General features: G+C 38.6%; 1 protein-coding gene across 1 annotated transcript in view; it reads left to right on the top strand.

Moving 5' to 3' along the window:
* LOC308252651 (phospholipid-transporting ATPase ABCA3-like) overlaps positions 1-21,160 on the top strand; it is a gene marked incomplete at both ends in the record, with an annotated part of 346,909 nt that overhangs the window by 316,270 nt on the left and 9,479 nt on the right. Inside the window, 3 exon segments of the mRNA XM_080677416.1 lie at positions 18,423-18,610; positions 19,228-19,398; positions 19,773-19,963. Of these exon segments, the coding sequence (XP_080533542.1) occupies positions 18,423-18,610; positions 19,228-19,398; positions 19,773-19,963 (550 nt within the window).

Below are 21,160 nucleotides of genomic sequence, written 5' to 3' on the forward strand. Positions count from 1 at the left end.
TTTGTTCTTTAGATTGCACATATAAGTGAAATCATATGGCATTTGTTCTTGTAATAGTTATTGACTTAAATTCTATTTTGTCTAATAATAGTATAGCCATCCAGATCTTCTGGGCACTATTTGCATAGATTTTTTTATTTTGTCCTTTTACTTTCAACTTATTTATATCCTTACATCTCAGTGAATCTCACTGGATATCATATAGTTGGATCATTTTGTTGTTGTCTTTTTACATTCATTTGGCCAATATGTGCTTCTTGAATGAGGTATTAAATTCATTTGCATTTAAAATGAATACTGCCTTGCCAGTATGGCTCAGTGGTTGGGCATCAACCTATGAGCCAGGGGATTGCAGTTCTGGTGTTGATCTCCAGTGGACGGCATGCAGGGAGCAGTTGATCGATGATTCTCTCACAACATTGATGTTTCTATTTCTCTCTTTTTCTCCCTTCCTCTCTCTAAAGTCAATTTTAAAAACATATTAAAGTGAATACTAATAGGGAGAGACTTATGTTGGCCATTTTGTTGTTTTATATATGTCTTGTTTCCTTCTTTACTTCTTTCCATTGTATAGAGTATTTTTTGTATATACATGTTTTGATACTTTACTTGTTTCCTTTCATGTGTATTCAAAGATATTTCTTTGTGATTACCTTGGGGATTTCATATAACATTCTAATGTTATCACAATTTATTTTGAATTGATACCAACTAAATTTCAATCACATATGAAACTCTGCTCTTATGTAACTTTGTTTCTGCCTCCACACTTTGTCATTGTTGTCACAAATTACAACTTTATACATTGTGTACCCACTACAAATTATAATTATCTTTATTCATTTTTCTTTTTAAATCCTATATAAAATACAGTTGAGTATAAATCAAAATTACACAATAGTATTGGTTTTTATATCTGCCAATGCACTTAGCTTTCCCAGAGAGCTTTATCTCTGCATATGGCTTTGATTTACTGTCCAGTGTCCTTTAATTTCTATTTAAAAGACTCTTTTTAGCATTTATTGTAGGGTAGATCTAGTAGTAATGAATTTCCTCAGCTTTTATCAGGGAATACTTTGTTGTTTCTTCTATTTTTGAAGGACAATTTTGTTGATATAGAATTATTGGTTGACAGGTGTGTTTTTTTTCTTATGGCACTTTGTACCACTTCACTACTCTACAGCCTCCAAAGTTTCAGCAGATGATCATATTAAGGATCCTTTCTTTTGTGATTGCTTTCCCTTGCTGTTTAAAGGGTCCTCTCTTTTATTTAGTTTTCGACAGTGAGATTATTATCATTTGTCTCATTGTAGATCTCATAGGCTTTTCTTAGAATTCATAAGTTTCTTGAATTTGTAAATTTATGTACTTCATTAAATTTGGGAAGTCTCTTTCAATAACCTTTCCTCCTCTTTCTTTCTCTCACCTTCTTTTGAGACACACACACCACACACACACACACACACACACACACACACACACACACACACATATATATATATCATTGATGGTGTACCATAAGTTCTATAGGCTCTCTTTACTTTTCTTTTTTTTTTTTTGAACTTTTTTTTTCTTTTGTTGTTTTTTTTTATTAAGGTATTATATGTGTACATATCTTACCATTGCCCCCCCACCCCACTCCCATACATGCCCTCACCCCCCAATGTTTTGCATCCGTTGGTTACTCTTATATACATGCATATAAGTCCTTCAGTTGATCTCTTATTTCCCCCACCTCTCCCTAACCTTACCGCTGTAATTTGACAGTCTGTTTGATGCTTTACTGCCTCTGTATCTATCTTTTTGTTCATCAGTTTATAATGTTTTTCATTATCCCCAAATGAGTGAGATCATGTGGTATTTTTCTTTCATTGACTGGCTTATTTCACTTAGCATAGTGTTCTCTAATTCCATCCAGGTGCCTACAAATGGTAGTAATTCCTTCTTTTTTATGGCAGCATAGTATTCCATTGTGTAGATGTACCATAGTTTTCTGATCCAGTCATCTGCTGATGGGCACTTAGGCTGTTTCCAAATCTTAGCTATGGTAAATTGTGCTGCTATGAACATAGGGGTGCATATATCCTTTCTGATTGGTGTTTCTAGTTTCTTAGGATATATTCCTAGGACTGGGATTACTGGGTCAAATGGGAGTTCCATTTTCAGTTTTTTGAGGAAACTCCATACTGTTCTCCACAGTGGCTGCACCAGTCTGCATTCCCACCAGCAGTGCACGAGGGTTCCTTTTTCTCCGCATCCTCGCCAACACTTGTTGTTTGTTGATTTGTTGATGATAGCCATTCTGACAGGTGTGAGATGGTATCGCATTGCTGTTTTGATTTGCATCTCTTGGATAATTAGTGACTTTGAGCATGTTTTCATGTGTCTCTTGGCCTTCCTTCTGTCTTCTTTCGAAAAGATTCTATTTAGGTCCGTTGCCCATTTTTTTTATTGGATCATTTATCTTCCTTTTATTAAGTTGTATAAGCTGCCTGTAGATGTTGGAGATTAAACCTTTATCAGTGATAACATTTGCAAATATGTTCTCCCATACAGTGGGGTTTCTTGGTGTTTTGTTGATGGTTTCTTTTGCTGTGCAAAAGCTTTTTATTTTGATGTAGTCCCATTTGTTTGTTTTCTCTTTAGCTTCCATTGCCCCAGGGGCAGTATTGACATAATACTGGAAGTATTAGCCACTGCAATTAGACAAGAAGAAGAAATAAAAGGCATCCAAATTGGAAAAGAAGAAGTAAAGCTGTCCTTATTTGCAGATGACATGATATTGTACATAAAAAAACCGAAAGACTCCATCAAAAAACTAACGGACTTAATAAATGAATTCGGCAATGTAGCAGGATACAAAATTAATGCCAAGAAATCTATGGCATTTCTATACACCAACAGTGAACTTACAGAAAGAGAGACTAAAAAAGCAATCCCATTTTCCACCACACCAAAAAAATTAAGATACCTAGGAATAAACTTAAATAAGGAGGTAAAAGACCTATACGATGAAAACTACAGGACACTGAAAAAAGAGATAGAGGAAGATGTAAACAGATGGAAGAACATACCATGTTCATGGATTGGTAGAATCAACATCATTAAAATGTCCATACTACCCAAAGCAATCTATAGATTCAATGCACTCCCCATTAAAATACCAACAGCGTATTTCACAGACCTAGAAAGAACTCTCCAAAAATTCATCTGGAATAAAAAAAGATGCCAAATAGCCACAGCAATCTTGAGAAAGAAGAATAAAGTAGGAGGGATCTCAATACCAGATTTCAAGCTGTATTACAAAGCCACTGTCCTCAAAACAGCCTGGTACTGGCACAAGAACAGACATAGACCAATGGAATAGAATAGAGAATCCAGATATCGACCCAAACCAATATGCGCCATTAATATTTGACAAAGGAGGCGTGAGCATACAATGGAGTCAAGACAGTCTCTTCAATAAATGGTGTTGGGAAAATTGGACAGATACATGCAAAAAAATGAAACTAGATCACCAACTTACACCATACACAAAAATAACTCAAAATGGTTATAGGACTTAAATATAAGACGGGAAACCATAAAAATACTAGAGGAATCCACAGGCAGCAAAATCTCAGACATATGCCAAAAGAACTTTTTCTCTTTACTTTTCTTCATTCTTTTTTATTCTTACAAGTCATAGTGAATAATTTCAAATTTTCGGAGAGAAACCAAGATGGCGGCATAGGTAAGCACCTAAACTGCTGCCTCGCACAACAATTTCAAAACTACAACTAAAAGACAGAAGGGACACCATCCAGAACCACAGGAAAGCTGGCTGAGTGAAAATTGTACAACTAGAAGGAAAGAGAAAAGCTCACAGAGAATTGGAGGTACGGCAAAGGGTCTTTGTGTGCAAAAAGAGGAAGGGCGGCTGAGAGCCTAGCTGACTTTCTCTGGCAGAAGGGGGAAGAAAGACCCCGACTGCACTGAACCCCAGTTCTGACTGCACTGAACACCAGTTCCGGGCGAGCCCCTGGGGACCCACGCTCTTACGGGGGGAGTCTGGACTCTCGGGCGGAGACTTGGGAGCTGGGAAAGGCAGAAGTCTGAAGGCGCACGCGTGCCAGTGTGCACAAAGGCTGCGGAGGTTGCCATAGGCTTTCCCTAGTGGAAGGGAGTCAGAGGCTCCTGACTGCACTGAGCCCCAGTTCTGACTGCACTGGACCCCAGTTCCAGGCGAGCCCCTGGGGACCCACGCTCTTGTGGGGGGAAGCTGGACCCTCGGGCGGAGACTCGGGAGCCGGAAAAGGCAGAGGTCTGAAGGCGCGAGAGTGCCAGTGCGCACAAAGGCTGCGGAGGTTGCCACAGGCTTTCCTTAGTGGAAGGGAGTCGGAGGCTCCTGACTGCACTGAGCCCCAGTTCTGACTGCACTGGACCCCAGTTCCAGGCGAGCCCCTGGGGACCCACGCTCTTGTGGGGGGAGTCTGGACTCTCAGGCGGAGACTCGGGAGCCGGGGAAGGCAGAGGTCTGCGCTTGCGCGCAAGGGCAAGGCTGCCGGGAAGCCAAGACTGTCTGCTCCGCCCTGAGACTCCACCCCATCCAAGCCCAGCACAGAGGCTATTGCAAGTTGGCAAGTCTAATCCTATAAGGCTGTCTCCAGCACCGAACTTCTCCCAGCATAGACACAGCTGATCCTTACAGCCAACTGGCCTGGAGGTCAATTCCTCCCAGTGATACCAACAACAATCAAGACTTAACTACAACAAGGCTGTACACACAGTCCACAAAGGGGTGCACCAAGAGTGTCCACCTCATGTTAACTGGGGAGGCCGACCCACTGGGCCATATAGGAAACCTAGCACACAAATTTACCCTACCAACTCAGGGAAGCAGTGAAATTGCGGCGTCAAAGAAACAGATCACAAACGAAAGAAATGGAGGAAAACAAACGACTGGATATAGAATTCAAAACCACGGTTATAAGGCTTTTCAAGAATATCCTAGAAAAGGCCGATAAATATAACGAGACCCTCGAAGGTATGAAAAAGGACCAACTAGAAATTAAACATACACTGACTGAAATAAAAAATATTACACAGAGACCAAAAAACAGACAAGAGGAACACAAAAATCAAGTCAAAGAATTGAATTACAAAGAAGCAAAAAACACTCAACCGAAAAAGCAAAAAGCAAAAAAAAAAAAATCCAAAAAGTTGAAGATAGTGTAAGAAGACTCTGGGACAACTTCAAGCGTACCAACATCAGAATTATGGGGGTGCCAGAAGAAGAGAGAGAGCAAGATACTGAAAACCTATTTGAAGAAATAATGACCGAAAACTTCCCCCACCTGGTGAAAGAAATAGACTTACAAGTCCAGGAAGCCCACAGAACCCCAAACAAAAGGAATCCAAAGAGGACCACACCAAGACACATCATAATTAAAATGCCAAGAGCAAAAGACAAAGAGAGAATATTAAAAGCAGCAAGAGAAAAAAAGTTAATTACCTACAAGGGAGCACCCATACGACTGTCAGCTGACTTTTCAACAGAAACTATGCAGGCCAGACGGGAGTGGCAAGAAATTTTCAATGTGATGAATAGCAAGAACCTACAACCAAGATTACTCTACCCAGCAAAGCTATCATTCAGAATTGAAGGGCAGATAAAGAGTTTCGCAGACAAGAAAAAGCTAAAGGAGTTCATCACCACCAAACCAATATTATATGAAATGCTGAAAGGTATTCTTAAAGAAGAGGAAGAAGAAAAAAGTAAAGATAAAAATTATGAACAACAAATACATATCTATCAACAAGTGAACCTAAAAATCAAGTGAATTAAAAACCTGAGCAACAGAATAATCTGGTGAATATAATAGAATCAGGGGCATAGAAAGGGAGTGGACTGATAATTCTCAGGGGAAAGGGATATGGGGGATTCATGAAGAGACTGGACAAAAATCATACACCCATGGATGAGGACAGTGTGGGGGAGGTAAGGGCAGAAGGTGGGGTGGGAAATGGGTGGAGGGGAGCTATGGGGGGAAAAAAGAGAAATAATTGTAATAATCTGAATAAAGATTTATTTAAAAAATAAAATAATAAAAAAAAAGAATTGAAGGGCAGATAAAGAGCTTCACAGATAAGAAAAAGCTGAAGGAGTTCATCACGACCAAACCAGCATTATATGAAACGCTGAAAGGTATTCTTAAAGAAGAGGAAGAAGAAAAAAGTAAAGAGAAAAATTATGAACAACAAATACATATCTATCAACAAGTGAACCTAAAAATCAAGTGAATTAAAAACCTGAGGAACAGAATAATCTGGTAAATATAATAGAATCAAGGGCATAGAAAGGGAGTGGACTGATAATTCTCAGGGGGAAAGGGGTATGGGGGGTTCATGAAGAGACTGGACAAAAATCATACACCTATGGATGAGGACAGTGGTGGGGAGGTAAGGGCAGAAGGTGGGGTGGGAACTGGGTGGAGGGGAGCTATGGGGGAAAAAGGAGAAACAATTGTAATAATCTGAATAAAGATTTATTAAAATAAAAAAATAAAAAAAAATTTTTTTTCAGATTTTCTATACTCATGTTCAATGATTCTTTATTATACCTGCTCACATTTGCTGTTGAACCCCTCTAGTGAATTTTAAATTCACTTATTATATTTTTCAGGTCCCAATTTTCACTTTGTTTTCATTTTATAATTTCTATTTGGTGATATTTTCATTTGTTTATATATAATTTTCTATATTTTCTTTAGTACTTTGTGGTTTTCTTTAGTTCTTTGAGCATATTTAAGAGAGTTATTTTAAAAATCTTTATCTAGTAAATGTGATGCCTGTGCTTCTTAAGGAATGGTTTCAGCCAATTTATTTTCTTCAATTGTTTGAGCTTATTTTCATGTTTATTTACATGTCTTGAAAACTGGCTTTTGAAAATTAAAAATGGAACTGCCATTTGACTCAGTGATTCCACTTCTAGGAATATATCCAAAGAAAACTGAAATACTAATCAAAAATATATATGTATCCCTATGTTCATTGCAGCATTATTTACAACTAGAGGCCCGATGCATGAAATTCATGCAAGAGTAGACCTTCCTTCCCCCAGCTGCCGGACCCGGGCTTCCCTCCAGCTGCCAGCAGGCATGTGGGACTTGGGCTTCCCTCACAGCCCTGGCTTCATCCAGAAGGTCATGCAGAAGGATGTTCGGTCTAATTAGTATATTATGCTTTTATTATTATAGATAGCCAAGTTTTGGAAGTGCTTATAATTAGCTGAGTACATTTAAAAAGCTGTGGTACATTTACACAATGGAATATTACTTGGCCTTAACAAAGAAGGAAATCTTATATTTTGCTACAGCATGATGGACCTGGAGGGTACTATACTAAGTGAAATAAGCCAGTCAGAGAAGAACAAGTACTATACGATTTCATTTATCTGTGGAATCTAATGAACCAAACAAATAAGCAAAATACAAATGGACTCATTGATATAGAGAACAGACTGACAGCTGTCAGAAGGAAATGGAGTGGGAGGGCCTAAGTAAAAGAGACAAAGGGATTAAGAAAAAAAACACCTTATAGACACAGGCAACAGTATGGCAATTACTGGGAAAGGAGGGTGGGGAAGGTAGAAGAGGTTAAATGGGGTGAGGAGTAAATGGTGATGGAAGGGGACTTGACTTTGGGTGGTAAACACAGAGTACAATATACAGATGATATAATATACAATTGTGCACTTGAAACCTATATAATTGCATTAGTTAATGTCACCCCAATAAATTCTATACAAATTTTTAAAATTGGCTTTTGAAAACAAGTCACCTCTCACATCTTTTCAGACTGGCTCTGTGCCAAGTCACTTTTTCACTATTTAGCTAAATATGTTATAAACCTAGGGACTAGCTCTAGGTAAAAATTTATGTTATTCTCATGTCCTTTCTATGCATGCAGCTTGCCTGTGCCTGTGTATGTGGGTATACATGGCTTTTTAAAAAATGTCTTAATTTATTAAAGAGTGTCACTCCTGCTTGTCTTCGGGAACTTAGATGTTCTAGTGTCTGTCTTCACCTGTAATCTCTTGGCCCAGGAGTCTGCAGGTCTGTAGTTGCCCTGCCGCTTCCATGAGAAGTACCCTCTGGTTTGGGGCCTAGGTAAAACGAACACCAGTCCTTCAAGCACTCCCCAACCAGGTTAGGCCACTGAAAAATAAGGCTGGCTTTTCTTCTGATTTGAAGGAGGCAACAGGAAAATGGGCTGCTGCCTCCTTCAGACCAACACTGTTCTGAAACAGGCAGCAGGGGTGTGGCAAGGGTGAGTAAACATGCCACAAAATTTCCTAACATTTTGGAAGTAGCTTTTTATTGATTGGATGTACACTTGGTTGCTGTAAACTTGAACTGTGTTCTAGGGTTCCTGTAAATTATTTCAGTCACTTTCTGGTTGTTTTAGAGGTTTCCCGGGAAAAAGGACTTGGAGCTTCCTTGCCTTCTACTTCACTGGTGTCACTCTGTAATATGCATTGTTTTGTAAATCTACCCCTGAAGTCTTTCACAATTTAGCAGATTTATTTCCTTGTACCTTACATACCTTACTGATTTTATTTATGCTCTTAAGGCTGTCTTTTTTATCATATTATAAATTGCTGGTATTTAGGAATATTATTGAATTTTGCATGCTGATCTTATTATCCAGAAACTTAGATCAACTAATTTTCTAATTAGTTTTTACAGTTTTTATACAGGTTATTTTGGCTTTCCTAGATAGATAAACTTATAATTTAGAAATAATGACAATTTTTCTTCCTTTTAAATTATCAAACCTCATTTCTTGTGCTATTGCATAAAGTGGGACCACTGGTACAATACTGAATACTGGTGGCAATAATATATATATGTATATATATATATTTTAATAATATATGTATATATATATTTTTGCTTCTGAATAGAATACTTTTAAATTTCTACTACTGTATATTATATTTGGTAGCTACCCTTCATCAGTTTAAGAAAATTCATTTCTAGGCCTAGTTTACTACAAGTTTTTAGCATTTTACTGTTGGTTTTTATTGTATGCATTGTGGTATCATATGAAAATATTATAGTTTTCTCTTTTAATTAATTACTATCTATTGTTAATGTAAATATTCATTTTTAATCAATCCATTCCAATGTAAACTACCATGCTGACTTTTTAATTACACATTAGTTTCACTTATTTTTGAATATTGTATGAATATAATTGTACTGTATACTTCTTCCTGGCTTCTTTATTCCAATATTATGTTTGTAAGCTTCATCCACATTTTCACTTATAATGGTAGTTTGTTTATTTACATTGTTGTATAATATTTAGTTGTATGAATCTAAAACAATATATTTATTTACTGTAAGTTTGAGGAACATTTATATTGTTTCTGAATTTTAGTTATTATTATTATTTTGCCATGATGTAAAATTTGCTTAGCATGTATTTTGGTACAAGTATGTACACATTTATGCTAGATATATACTTTAATATATAATTGCTGGATCTTAAAGTATGTGAATATTCAACTTTAGTCAATACTTCCAAGTGGTTTTATACAGTGATTTGTACCATTTTCTCTCCCACCACCAAGTATGACAATTTCCATCATTCTACATCCTTGGCAATATTTGGTGTTGACAGTCTTTTAGACTTTTAATTTTGAACATTATGTTGGGATTTCATAATTTCCATTTTTTTCTCTGATAATGTATGAAGTTGGATAGATCATCAAATATTTAGTGAAAACTTAGATATTTAAATCATTTGCCCATTTTTCTATTGAATCACCTGTCTTCCAGTAATTATTTGAAGAAATGTTTTGTATATTTTTCTTTTTATGGAAAGATTTTTTTAAAAATTTCAATGCAGTCTCTTTTATTCCCTTTGCTCGTTGTTTTATAGGTTCTGTTTAAGAATTCCTCACTGGTCCAATATTTAAATTAACTATTAAACATCCTTTGTTCTCCTGCATAATTTCATTACATTGCATTACCTTTCACTTTCAATATTTTTTAAAAATTTTTATTGATTAAGGTATTACATATGTCTCCTCCTCCCCATTGCCCCCCTCTGCTTATGCCCTCACCCCCCTTGTGTCTGTGTCCATTTGTTATGTTTATATGCATGCATACAAGCCCTTTGTTTGATCTCGACCCCCTCCCCCCACCCTTTCCTGCCTTCCCTCTGAAATTTGATGGTCTGTTTCTTTTGCTGTGCAGAAAATTTTTATTTTGATGTAGTCCCATTTGTTTATTTTCTCCTTATTTTCCATCGCCTTAGGAGCTGTATCTGTAAAGATATTGCTATGACATATGTCAGATATTTTGCTGCCTCTGGATTTCTCTGAGATTTTTATGGTTTCCCACCTTATCTTTAAGTCCTTTATTCATTTTGAGTTTATTTTTGTGTATGGTGTAAGTTGGTGTTCTAGTTTCATTTTTTTTTTGCATGTATTTGTCCAATTTTCCCAACACCATTTATTGAAGAGACTGTCTTGACTCCATTGTATGCTCTTACCTCCTTTGTCAAATATTAATTGAGCGTAATGGCTTGGGTCAATTTCTGGGTTCTCTGTTCTGTTCCATTGGTCAATATGTCTGTTCTTGTGCCAGCATGAGACAGTTTTGAGAACAGTGGCTTTGTAATAAGCTTGATATCTGGTATTGAGACCCCTCCAACTTTGTTCTTCTTTCTCAGAATTGCTGCGGCTATTCGGGGTCTTTTTTTGTTCCATAAGAATTTTTGGAGTGTTTGCCGTGGTATCTTAATGGGGATTGCATTGAATTTATAGATGCCTCTGGGTAGTATGGACATTTTAATGATGTTGATTCTACCAGTCCATGAACAAATTATAGTCTTCCATTTGTTTATGTCTTCCTCTATCTCTTTTTTCAACTTCCTGTAGTTTTCCGAGTAGAGATCTTTTACCTCCTTAGTTAAGTTTATTCCTAGGCATCTTAATTTTTTTTGTTGCAATGGTAAATGGGATTGTTTTTTTAATGTCTCTTTCTGTAAGTTCACTATTGGTGTATAAAAATGCCATAGATTTCCTGATGTTAATTATATGTCCTGCTGCATTGCTGAATTCATTTATTACATCTAATAATATTTTTTGGAGACTTTAAGGTTTTTTATGTTCAGTATAATGTCAACTGTGAATCATGAGTTTTACTTCTTCTTTTCCAATTTGGATACCTTTTATTTTTTCTTCTTGTCTGATCCCTATGGCAAGACTTCCAGTACTATGTCGAACAGGAGTGGTGAGAGTTAGCATCCCTTGTTCCTGATCTTAGATGAAATGCTTTTAGTTTTTGCCAGTTGAGTGTGATGTTAGCTGTAGGTGTGTTAGATATGGCTTTTATTATGTTGAGGTATGATCCCTCTATTCCCACTTTGCTTTTTATCAAGAAAGGGTGTTGGATTTTGTCAAATGCTTTTTCTGCATCAATTGATATGATCATGTGATTTTTGTCTCTCAATTTGTTTATGTGATGTATCACGTTTATTGATTTGCGGATATTGTACCATCCTTGCATCCCTGGAATAAATCCCACTTGGTTATGCTGTATGATCTTTCTAATATAATGCTGGATCTGATTTGCTAGAATTTTGTTGAGGACTTTAGCATCTATGTTCATGAGGGATATGGGCCTAGCATTCTCTTTCTTTATATGTCTCTATCTTGTTTTGGTATTAAGGTAATACACCTTCATAGAAAGAGCTTGGAAGTGTTCCTTCCTCTTGAATTTTTTGGAATAGTCTGAGGAGGATAGGTTTTAGTTCTCCTTTGAATGTTTGGTAAAACTCGCCTGTGAAGCTGTCTGGTCCTGGACTTTTGTTTGCTGGAAGCTTTTTGATTGTTGCTTCAATTTTCTCCTTAGTTATCTTCCTTTTGAGATTTTTTTAATTTTTTTTCTGAATGAGTTTTGGAAGGTCGTATTTTTCTAGAATATGTCCATTTCCTCCAGGTTGTTTAGTTTGTTGGAATAAAGTTGTTCATAGTATTTTTTTTTACAATCCCTTGTATATCTGTGGTGTCTGCTGTTATTTTGCCTCTTTCATTTCTGATCTTGTTTATTTGGACCCTCTCTCTTTGCTTCTTGGTGAACCTGGCTAGAGGTTCATCAATCTTATTTATACTTTCAAAGATCCAGCTCTTGGTTTCATCGATCTTTTGTAGGCTGCTCACTCTGGGCTTTTCTTGTTGCTCTCTTTCTAATTCTTTAAGTTGTAGCATTAGATCATTTATTACTAGTTTTTCTTGTTTTTTGAGATAGACCTGTAATGCTATGAACTTCCCTCTCAGTACTGCTTTCATTGTGTCCCACAGATTTTGGATTGTTGTGTTTTCATTTTCATTCATTTCCAGGGTGTTTTAAATTTCTTCTTTGATCTCTTTGGTAACCCAATTACTGTTTAATAGCATACTACTCAGCATCCAAGTATTTGGATTCATTTTATTGTTTTTATTGTAGTTTATTTCTAATATTGTGCCATTGTGGTATGAGAAGATGCTTGATATGATTTCAATCTTCTTGTATTTGGAGAGACTTTGCCTGTGACCCAATAGGTGTTCGTTCTATCTTTGAAAATGTTCCATGTGCACTTGAGAAGAATGTATATTCTGTAGCTTTGGGTGAAGCTGTTCTGAAGATGTCAATTAAGTCCATTTGATCTTGTGAGTCATTTAGGATTGATGTTTCTTTGCTGATTTTTTGTCTAGAGGATTTATCCAGTGATATTAATGGGGCATTAAAGTCCCCTACTATGATTGTATTGCTGTCAATCTTTCCTTGACATCTTCCAGAAGATGTATTATGTATTTGGGTGCTCCTGCATTGGGTACATATATGTTTACCAGAGTTATATCCTCTTGATGTATTGATCTCTTTAGTATTATGAAGTGGCCCTCCTTATCTTCTGTTATGGCATTCACTTAGAGGTCTATTTTGTCAGATATAAGTATTGCTACCCCACCCTTTTTTTTTTTTCATTTCCATTTGCCTGAAAGATATTTTTCCATACCTTCACTTCCAGTCTGTGTGAGTCTCTTGTTCTGAGGTGGGTCTCCTGTAGGCAGCATATATATGGGTCATGTTTTCTTATCCATTGAGCCACTTGATGTCTTTTGATTGGAGCATTTAGTCCATTTACGTTTAAAATTATTATTGATAGGTACTTAAATTTAAATTTCTTTCTTTCTTTTTTTTTTCTTTTTTTTTTTTTTTTTACAATAATCCCTTTAGCATTTCTTGCATTGCTGGCTTGGTAGTGATAAACTCCCTTAGCCTTTTTTTGTCTGTGAAGCTCCTGATTTTCCCTTCAATGTTGAATGATAGCCTTGCTGGATAGAGTATTCCTGGATTCAGTCCCTTGCTTTGCATCACTTTGTATACTTCTTTCCATTCCTTTCTTGTGTGATGTGATCTGTTGAGAAATTATTTGATAATCTAATGGGAGATCCCTTGTGAGTAACATTCTGTATCTCTTGCAGCCTTTAAGATTCTCTCTTTGTCATTAATGTTTACCATTGTAATTACAGTGTGTCTTGGTTTGGGTCTTTTTGGGTTCATCTTGCTTGGGACACTATGCTTGTGTGACTTTTTACTTCCCCAAATCAGGGAAGTTTTCTGACATTATTTATTCAAATAGGTTTTCTAACCCTTACTCTTCTTCTTGTCATTCTGGCAACCTTATTATACATATGTTGCTTTGTTTCAAGTTGTCCCAAAGTTCCCTTAGGCTCTCCTTCTGTCTTTTAATTTTTTTTTCAAATTGTCGTTCATATCGGGTGGGTTTTGCTGCCCTGTGTTCTAATTCACTAATTCAGTTCTCTGCTTCTTCTAATCTAGTGTTGAAATCTCCCACAGTGTTTTTTTTCATTTCCGCTTGATTCTTACATAAGTTGTTGATTTTCTCATCCATCTGGTTTATGAGCTATATGAGCCTTATGCTGAATTCTTTTTCTGACATATCGCATGCCTCTGTTTCATTTAGTTCCTTTTCTGGCACTTCCTCCTTTTCTTTGGTGGTTATTTTTTGTGTCCCCATTTTTGTTCTCACCAAAGTATCTAAGTATTGGGTTACACAGTTATGGCTCCTGGGTCAATTTTTTGGGCTTGGCGGCAGGTCGCACGGTCGTGGCTCCTGGGGTCGATGCATTGTGCTTGACAGTTCTTTGCATGATGACCAGGCCTGGGGTTAAAACTGCTGGCTTGGCTTGAGCAGTCATGGTGGTGCCTCCTCATGTGGCTGCTCCTCAGGCTTTTGCATTGGCGGCTGCTCATGTGGCTGCTTTTGTGGTCGCGGTGGAAGATGCTTCTTGGGCATTTGCGGGCAGCGGCTGCTCCTCCAGCTGTGGCAATGATGGCTGCTTATGCAGTTGTGGCAGTGGCTGCTGGCGTGGTTGCAGTGCCCGGGGCTAAAGCTTTGGGCCAGTGGGAGGGGAGCATGCTCCAGAACTCACAGGGGCCTGCCTCTGGGGAGGAAGGAGTCCTGGCTGTGGGTCCACAGACAAGGCCTACCTTTCACCTTTAAATCTATAACTCATCTGCATACTGTCCATAAGGGTAAATATTCACTTTTTTCTAACACATAACCAGTTGACCCAGCACATTTTGGTGAGAGATTATTGTTGCTCCAACTCCTCTACAATGTCAACTTTGTCAACTATCAAGTGTTACCTAAATATAAGTCAGTTTCTTGACTATTTGTTTTTCATAGGTTTATTTGTTTTACCCTTTAGCCAATACTACACTTTCTTAATTATAGTAGCCTTATAAAAAGTCATAATATTTAATAGTGAAAAGTTTGTTCTTCAATGTTAACTTTGGTTATTCTTGAACTTTTAAGATTTTAGATATGTTGAGGAAATATCCTATCTTTGCATGTACTTACTGAGATTTTGAGCGGGCATTCCAGAAGATTGACATATTTATAGTACATATGTCATTTTTATAAATTTGTTTCTCAATAAATGCCTCAGAATAATAGTTTAATAGTTGTGTATGGATGTTACATTAATAAGAGAATTCAGGTTATTGTGTACAATATATTTCAATATATTTTGTTTTAATATTAACTTAAATAATTTTATTTTTATGCCTTATTGATGGTCTATAGAAGTACAATGGACTTTTAAATACTGAACTTGTTCAACAAAATTGCTAAATTCTCTTAATTCTAATATTTATTTATAAATTATATTAGAATCTTTACTTACACAATCATGACCACCTGCAAATAGCAAAGGTTTGTTTTCCTTCCCAATCCTATGCTTGTTTCCCTTGTTTACAGCAAGGGCTAGAGCCTATACTCTGCATTGAATAACAATGGCAATTGCAGACAGTTTCTCCATCTCAATCTCTGGGGAAAGCCTTTTATTATTTGTTTTCACTTTCTTTCTGCAAATGCCATTAATTCACCCTCACTGGCAAAATATATTTTCACTGTGTATAGAATTTGAGGTTTGCAATTACTATTATTTTTAAAATATATTTTTATTGATTTCAGAGGGGATGGGAGAGGGTGAGAGAGATAGAAACACCAATGATGAGAGAGAATCATCCATTGGCTGCCTCCTGCATGCCCACTACTGGGGATCGAGCCTGCAACCTGGGCATGTGCCCTTGACCAGAATCAAACCCTGGATCTTTCAGTCTGCAGGCCAATGTTCTATCCACTGAGCAAAACCAGCTAGGGCTGCTATTATTTTTAATGAGCAAATTATTATGTTGTTTCACTATCTCCTAGCTTCCACACTACTTTTAAGAAATCAGCTGTCAGTATGACATACTTTATATTATAATCTTTTTCCTCTGTGGGCTCTTTATAATTTTTCTCTTTGTTTTACATAAGCTTCCACATGAAGTATTTAGATGTGGATCTTTAAATTTTTATTCTCTTAGAAGTTATTGGCATTCTTGAATTTATTAATTAGTTAAATTAGTTCTGTATAATTTTTATTAGTTTTCACATATTTCTCTTGTTCCCATCTTTCTGTCCAGCTGTAATTCTGATAATCCAGATGAGATATTTCTAGTTTATCATCCTAACCTTTCAATGTTCCTTTATTCCTTCCCCACTTTTTATTTTTGTGCTGCATTCTAGGAACTTTCTTATGACCTATCTTCAGCAGATTAATTTCTTCCATTGTAACTAAATTCAACCCATTCACAAAAATTGTAACATGACTCTTTTTTTTTCATTTCTAGATGTTTATATATATGGTTCATTTCTAAAAGGTCTAAATAACTTTATACTTTCCTCTTTTATCAAATAGTTCTAAACTTTTAAAATTTATCCTATCTAATAAAAGAGTAATATGCAAAATAACCATCACTCTGCTACATCCACAAGCCACGCCCACAAGCCAATCAGGAGCGAATATGCAAATAAACCCAACCAAGATGGCTACGGCCACAGAGAGCAGGAGGGAGGCTTGGGTTTCCCCGGTGATGGAGGAAGCCAAGCTTTCCGCCTGCCCTTGCCGGCCTAGGCCTCCACTCAAGGCTACAAAGTTTCAATGATAGAAGATACATAAAACCAAACAGAAATGGCAGCAGCCATGGAGCTGGAAAGAGCAGGAGGCTAGGATTGCCCCCGGTGATGGAGGAAGCCAAGCTTTCCGCACACCATGGCCGGCCCAGGCCTCGCTTAAGGCTACAAAGTTTCAATTATAGAAGATACATAAATCCCCCCAAAAATGGCTGCTGCCATGGAGCAAGCAGAAAGCTTGGCTCCGCTCCAGGCTACAAAGTTTCAGTTGTAGAAGATAAATAAACCCCAGATCCCAGGGCCTCCATTTGGATCGCCAGGGTGCGTGGCCACCCTGCAAACCACCACAGGCCCCTCGCCCAGGCCGCCTCACACCCCAAGGGAACCCCCACCCTGATCCGGGACACCCTTCAGGGCAAACCAGCTGGCCCCCACCCATGCACCAGGCCTCTATCCTATCTAATAAAAGAGTAATATGCAGATTGACCATCACTCCAACACACAAGATGGCTGCCCCCATGTTGACACAAGATGGCTGCCCCCATGTGGTCAAAGATCCTGCACCCATGTGGACACAAGATGGCTGCCACAAGATGGCCAGCAGGGGAGGGCAGTTGGGAGGGACCAGGCCTATAAGGGAGGGCAGTTAGGGGTGACCAAGCTGGCAGAGGAGGGAAGTTGGGGGTGACCAGGCCTGCAGGGAAAGGCAGTTGGGAGGGACCCAGGCCTGCAGGGGAGGGCAGTTAGGGGTGACCAGGCCTGCAGGGGAGGGCAGTTAGGGGCAAACAGGCTGGCAGGGGAGCAGTTAGGCATCAATCAGGCTGGCAGGGGAGTGGTTAGGGGGTGATCAGGCTGGCAGGCAGAAGCTGTTAGGGGCAATCAGGAAGGCAGGCAGGCGAGTAGTTGGGAGCCAGCAGTCCTGGATTGTGAGAGGGATATCCGACTGTCATTGGGCAGTCAGACATCCCTCAAGGGGTCCCAGATTGGAGAGGGTGCAGGCTGGGCTGAGGGACACTCCCCTCCCCCGTGTACGAATTTTGTGTACCTGGCCTCTAGTTTAAATATAATAAGTATTATCATTGTTTTCATCTGATCTACTAATCCCAATACCTGTAGTTATTACAAATGTTTCTGGTATTGGCATTCATGTTATTTTTTTTCCTTGTTTGTTGACTTATCTTTGCATATAGCTCATTTATGTTCAAAAATTATATGAGAGAATAATTTCATACCTAGAATAAAGGGTTTAGTTAATTTCTGCCAATAGTCTAGGATCACTATAAATGAATTAACAAAATCCCACAGAAAAGCTATGAATTTTAGTTATTTAAAATGTTTAAATAATTAATTTTAATAAACTAACATTCATATCTTTTCTCTGGATATCTAGTCTATGTACATCTGAAGACAAATCTACAAAAGGCTTGGTTAATTGAAAAGTTTGTTCTTTGCATTGGCGGCTGCTCACGTGGCTCATTGAATTATCCTGCTTATGGGAGTGGGAAAGCCTTGCTTCCGGTTCAACCTTCCTATGAAACAAGGTCTACAACGACTGTGCAACCTCTTCAGGGCAAGAACATCCCTTGTGGCTATGTGCCTTGGAATTCTTCATTAATGATGGGAGAATCTTATATTCTAATGCTCCAAATTTAGTAGTGCTGTAGGATTTTATTTCTAACTTCTTCATCCTCCAGATTATTAAAACTGAATTGGGAAATCTGTTATTTTAATTTGTGACAATAGATCCACTTGTCATAACTTAGTAGTCTTTAGAAAATAAAATTCTTGGTACTACTCTTAGAAGCATAGCCTGGAGAACTGAAGGTCTTCTATCTCATTAAAAAATGCTCAGTGGCACTGATGACTTGGGTCCTTATCAAGGCAATTCTTATAATCAGGTTAAGTCAAGAGTTGGCTATTGTCCTCAGTCTGATGCCTTGCTGGAATATATGACTGGTCGGGAAATAATGATCATGTATGCCAGATTATGGGGAATCTCGGAGTCCCACATTCAGCTGTATGTGAGCAAATGGTTGACTTCACTGCAACTGGAGTCCCATGCTGACAGGATTATCAGAACCTATAGGTGAGTCAATATACTGATCTTTTCATTGTGGCTGCTAATGTTGTGATGCTTCTCTGTGCTTCTGATGTTCGAAATAAATGCCTACAGCATCACCTAATTCCCTCTATCACACAGTTATTTAATTGTGAAACTGTATAATGAGTTGTTAGGTTAAAATGCAGTAATAAGACAGGTCAATGTAGTTCCATGTCTTTCCTATACAGAGATGAAACTCAAAATCTTAGTTATGATTGAACCATAGCCTCTGAATATCAAAGGGGAGCATGTTATTCTTCCTAGTGGCCATAGGTTCTTTGTGTCCCTACAGATTATGGTGGGATTTATGTACCTGGAAAATCAGAACACCCTAAGAACTAGTAAATAAATGTCAGTGATAATACTGCTAAAATCAGTTACGTAACAGTCACTCCTTTCCATTTCAAATGAAAAAAATAATTGATATATACATCAGTACTTGAGCCTGCTACCTCATTGAAGTCACATTTAACCAGCACTGTGGATATCCATGTTTTGTGCTTGCTGAGACTCTCAACATTTGAACTGTTAGTATCCTATAAGCAAATGATTTATATATTCTCCCCTTTCCCTGCATTCTCTCTCCTTCTATGACCATGAAGTGGAGGGAACAAACGTAGGCTGAGTACTGCTATTGCCCTGATGGGAAAACCCACAGTCATTTTGCTGGATGAGCCATCAACTGGCATGGACCCAGTAGCCCGACGTCTGCTCTGGGATGCTGTGATACAAGCACGTGAAAGTGGAAAAACCATTATTATAACCTCCCACAGGTGTGACTCATTGGGAGGCTTAGAAGAGGGTTGGTAAGCATTGTAGTGGTTGTACAAGAGAATTATTTGGGGCTAGGAATATTGGACAGCAAACTTGCTTGAGAATGTGAGTTCCTCATTAATCCTAATCAGTGGAAGAGTCAAGAATCCATTAAGTTACGTAACCAAGAGTGGGGAGAGAACAAGGAGTTCATATGTTCTATATGAGGGTTTCATACTCATTATTTGAAAATTTTCCACTTCTCAAGTATGAGCTTTATGATTGGCAAATTCCACTTCCCTTCAGAAATAGAATCATCAAGTCCTGAATTATAGAAGGCCCTTCAACAGAGAATGTTTCAATTTTACATTATTCTGGTACCTTATTTTACTAGAATGGAGGAATGCGATGCCTTCTGTACCAGGCTGGCCATCATGGTGAAGGGAAAATTTGTGTGTCTGGGCAGTCCTCAGCACCTCAAGAACAAGTTTGGCAATGTTTACATCCTAAAGGTCAAGGTCAAGACTGATACACAAAAGGATAAATTAAATGATTTTAAAAATTTCATCACAATGACATTCCCAGGTAAATTAGATTGGGCTATTTTGTTCAAGATGTATTAAATCATATTTGTTGTTCTCACTATGCATATGTTTTATGTCTTCAATAACTGTTTCCTATGGATTACCAATATAATTCCTTTTGGGATTGTTGTTTCTATAACTTCTTATGGCTGGTTATGCTAAGAAATTTTGCACACACAGAAAAAGGGTTCACACTAAATTCCTATATCACTTTAATAAGACAGATTTGGATTTTTTCTGTTCATGTAAATTATATCTCTAAGTCATAATTATCATCATAATTCTATATAATAAAGCAGTAATATGCAAATTGACCATCACGCCATCACAAGATAGCTGTGCCCACAAGCAGAGGCAGGGTTCCCATAACACAAGATGGCTGTGCCCACAGCAGAGGTGGGGTTCCTGTAATGAGCCGTAATGAGCAATCAGAAGGGACCTGAGGCTGCGTGGCACCCAGCCAGGGTGGGGGACCTGAGGCTGTGCCCCCTGCCTGGTGGGGCTTGATGGGGAACCTAAGGCCACACCTTCCCACCGTGGTGCCAGGCCGGGGGACCTCAGGCCATGCCCCCCGCCCTGGCACCAGGCTGGGAGACCTGAGGCCATACTCCCCACCCCGGTACCAGGCCAGGGGACCTGAGGCTGTGCCTCCAGCCCAGAGGGGCTTGACGGGGGAACTCAGGCTGCACCCCCCACCCAACACCGGGCCAGGGGACCTCAGGCTGTGCCCCCCACCCAGTGGGGCTTGAAGGGCGTACCTCAGGCCATGCCCCCCACCTGGCAGGGCTTGACAGAGGACCTCAGGCCACACCCCCCGCCCTGGTGCTGGGCCGGAGACCTGAGGCTGCACCCCCCCGCACAGTGGGGCTTGACAGAGGTGGGACCGGCCGGGTCTGGATCTTGCCCAATGTGGGTGGGACCAGCTGGGTCTAGGTCTTGCATGATTTCGAGGTGCATGTGGGTGGGCGGGGACTTGACTCTGGGTCCTGTGGAGTGCCCCAGACTCTGACAGGAGGAAGATTTTCATATACATTTTACTAATTTTCTTTCATCTCTGACACTCCTATTATAGAGTAAGGGCAAATAGCAATATTAAAATATTTCCTCTAATTAATTTCCTTTTAATGTGCACAAATTTTGTGCACCAGCCCACTAGAATATATATATATATAGGCCTAAGCGACCATTACAGCAGAAT

The sequence above is a fragment of the Plecotus auritus genome (genome assembly GCF_963455305.1).
Source record: "Plecotus auritus genome assembly, chromosome: 7".
Lineage (NCBI taxonomy): Eukaryota > Metazoa > Chordata > Mammalia > Chiroptera > Vespertilionidae > Plecotus > Plecotus auritus.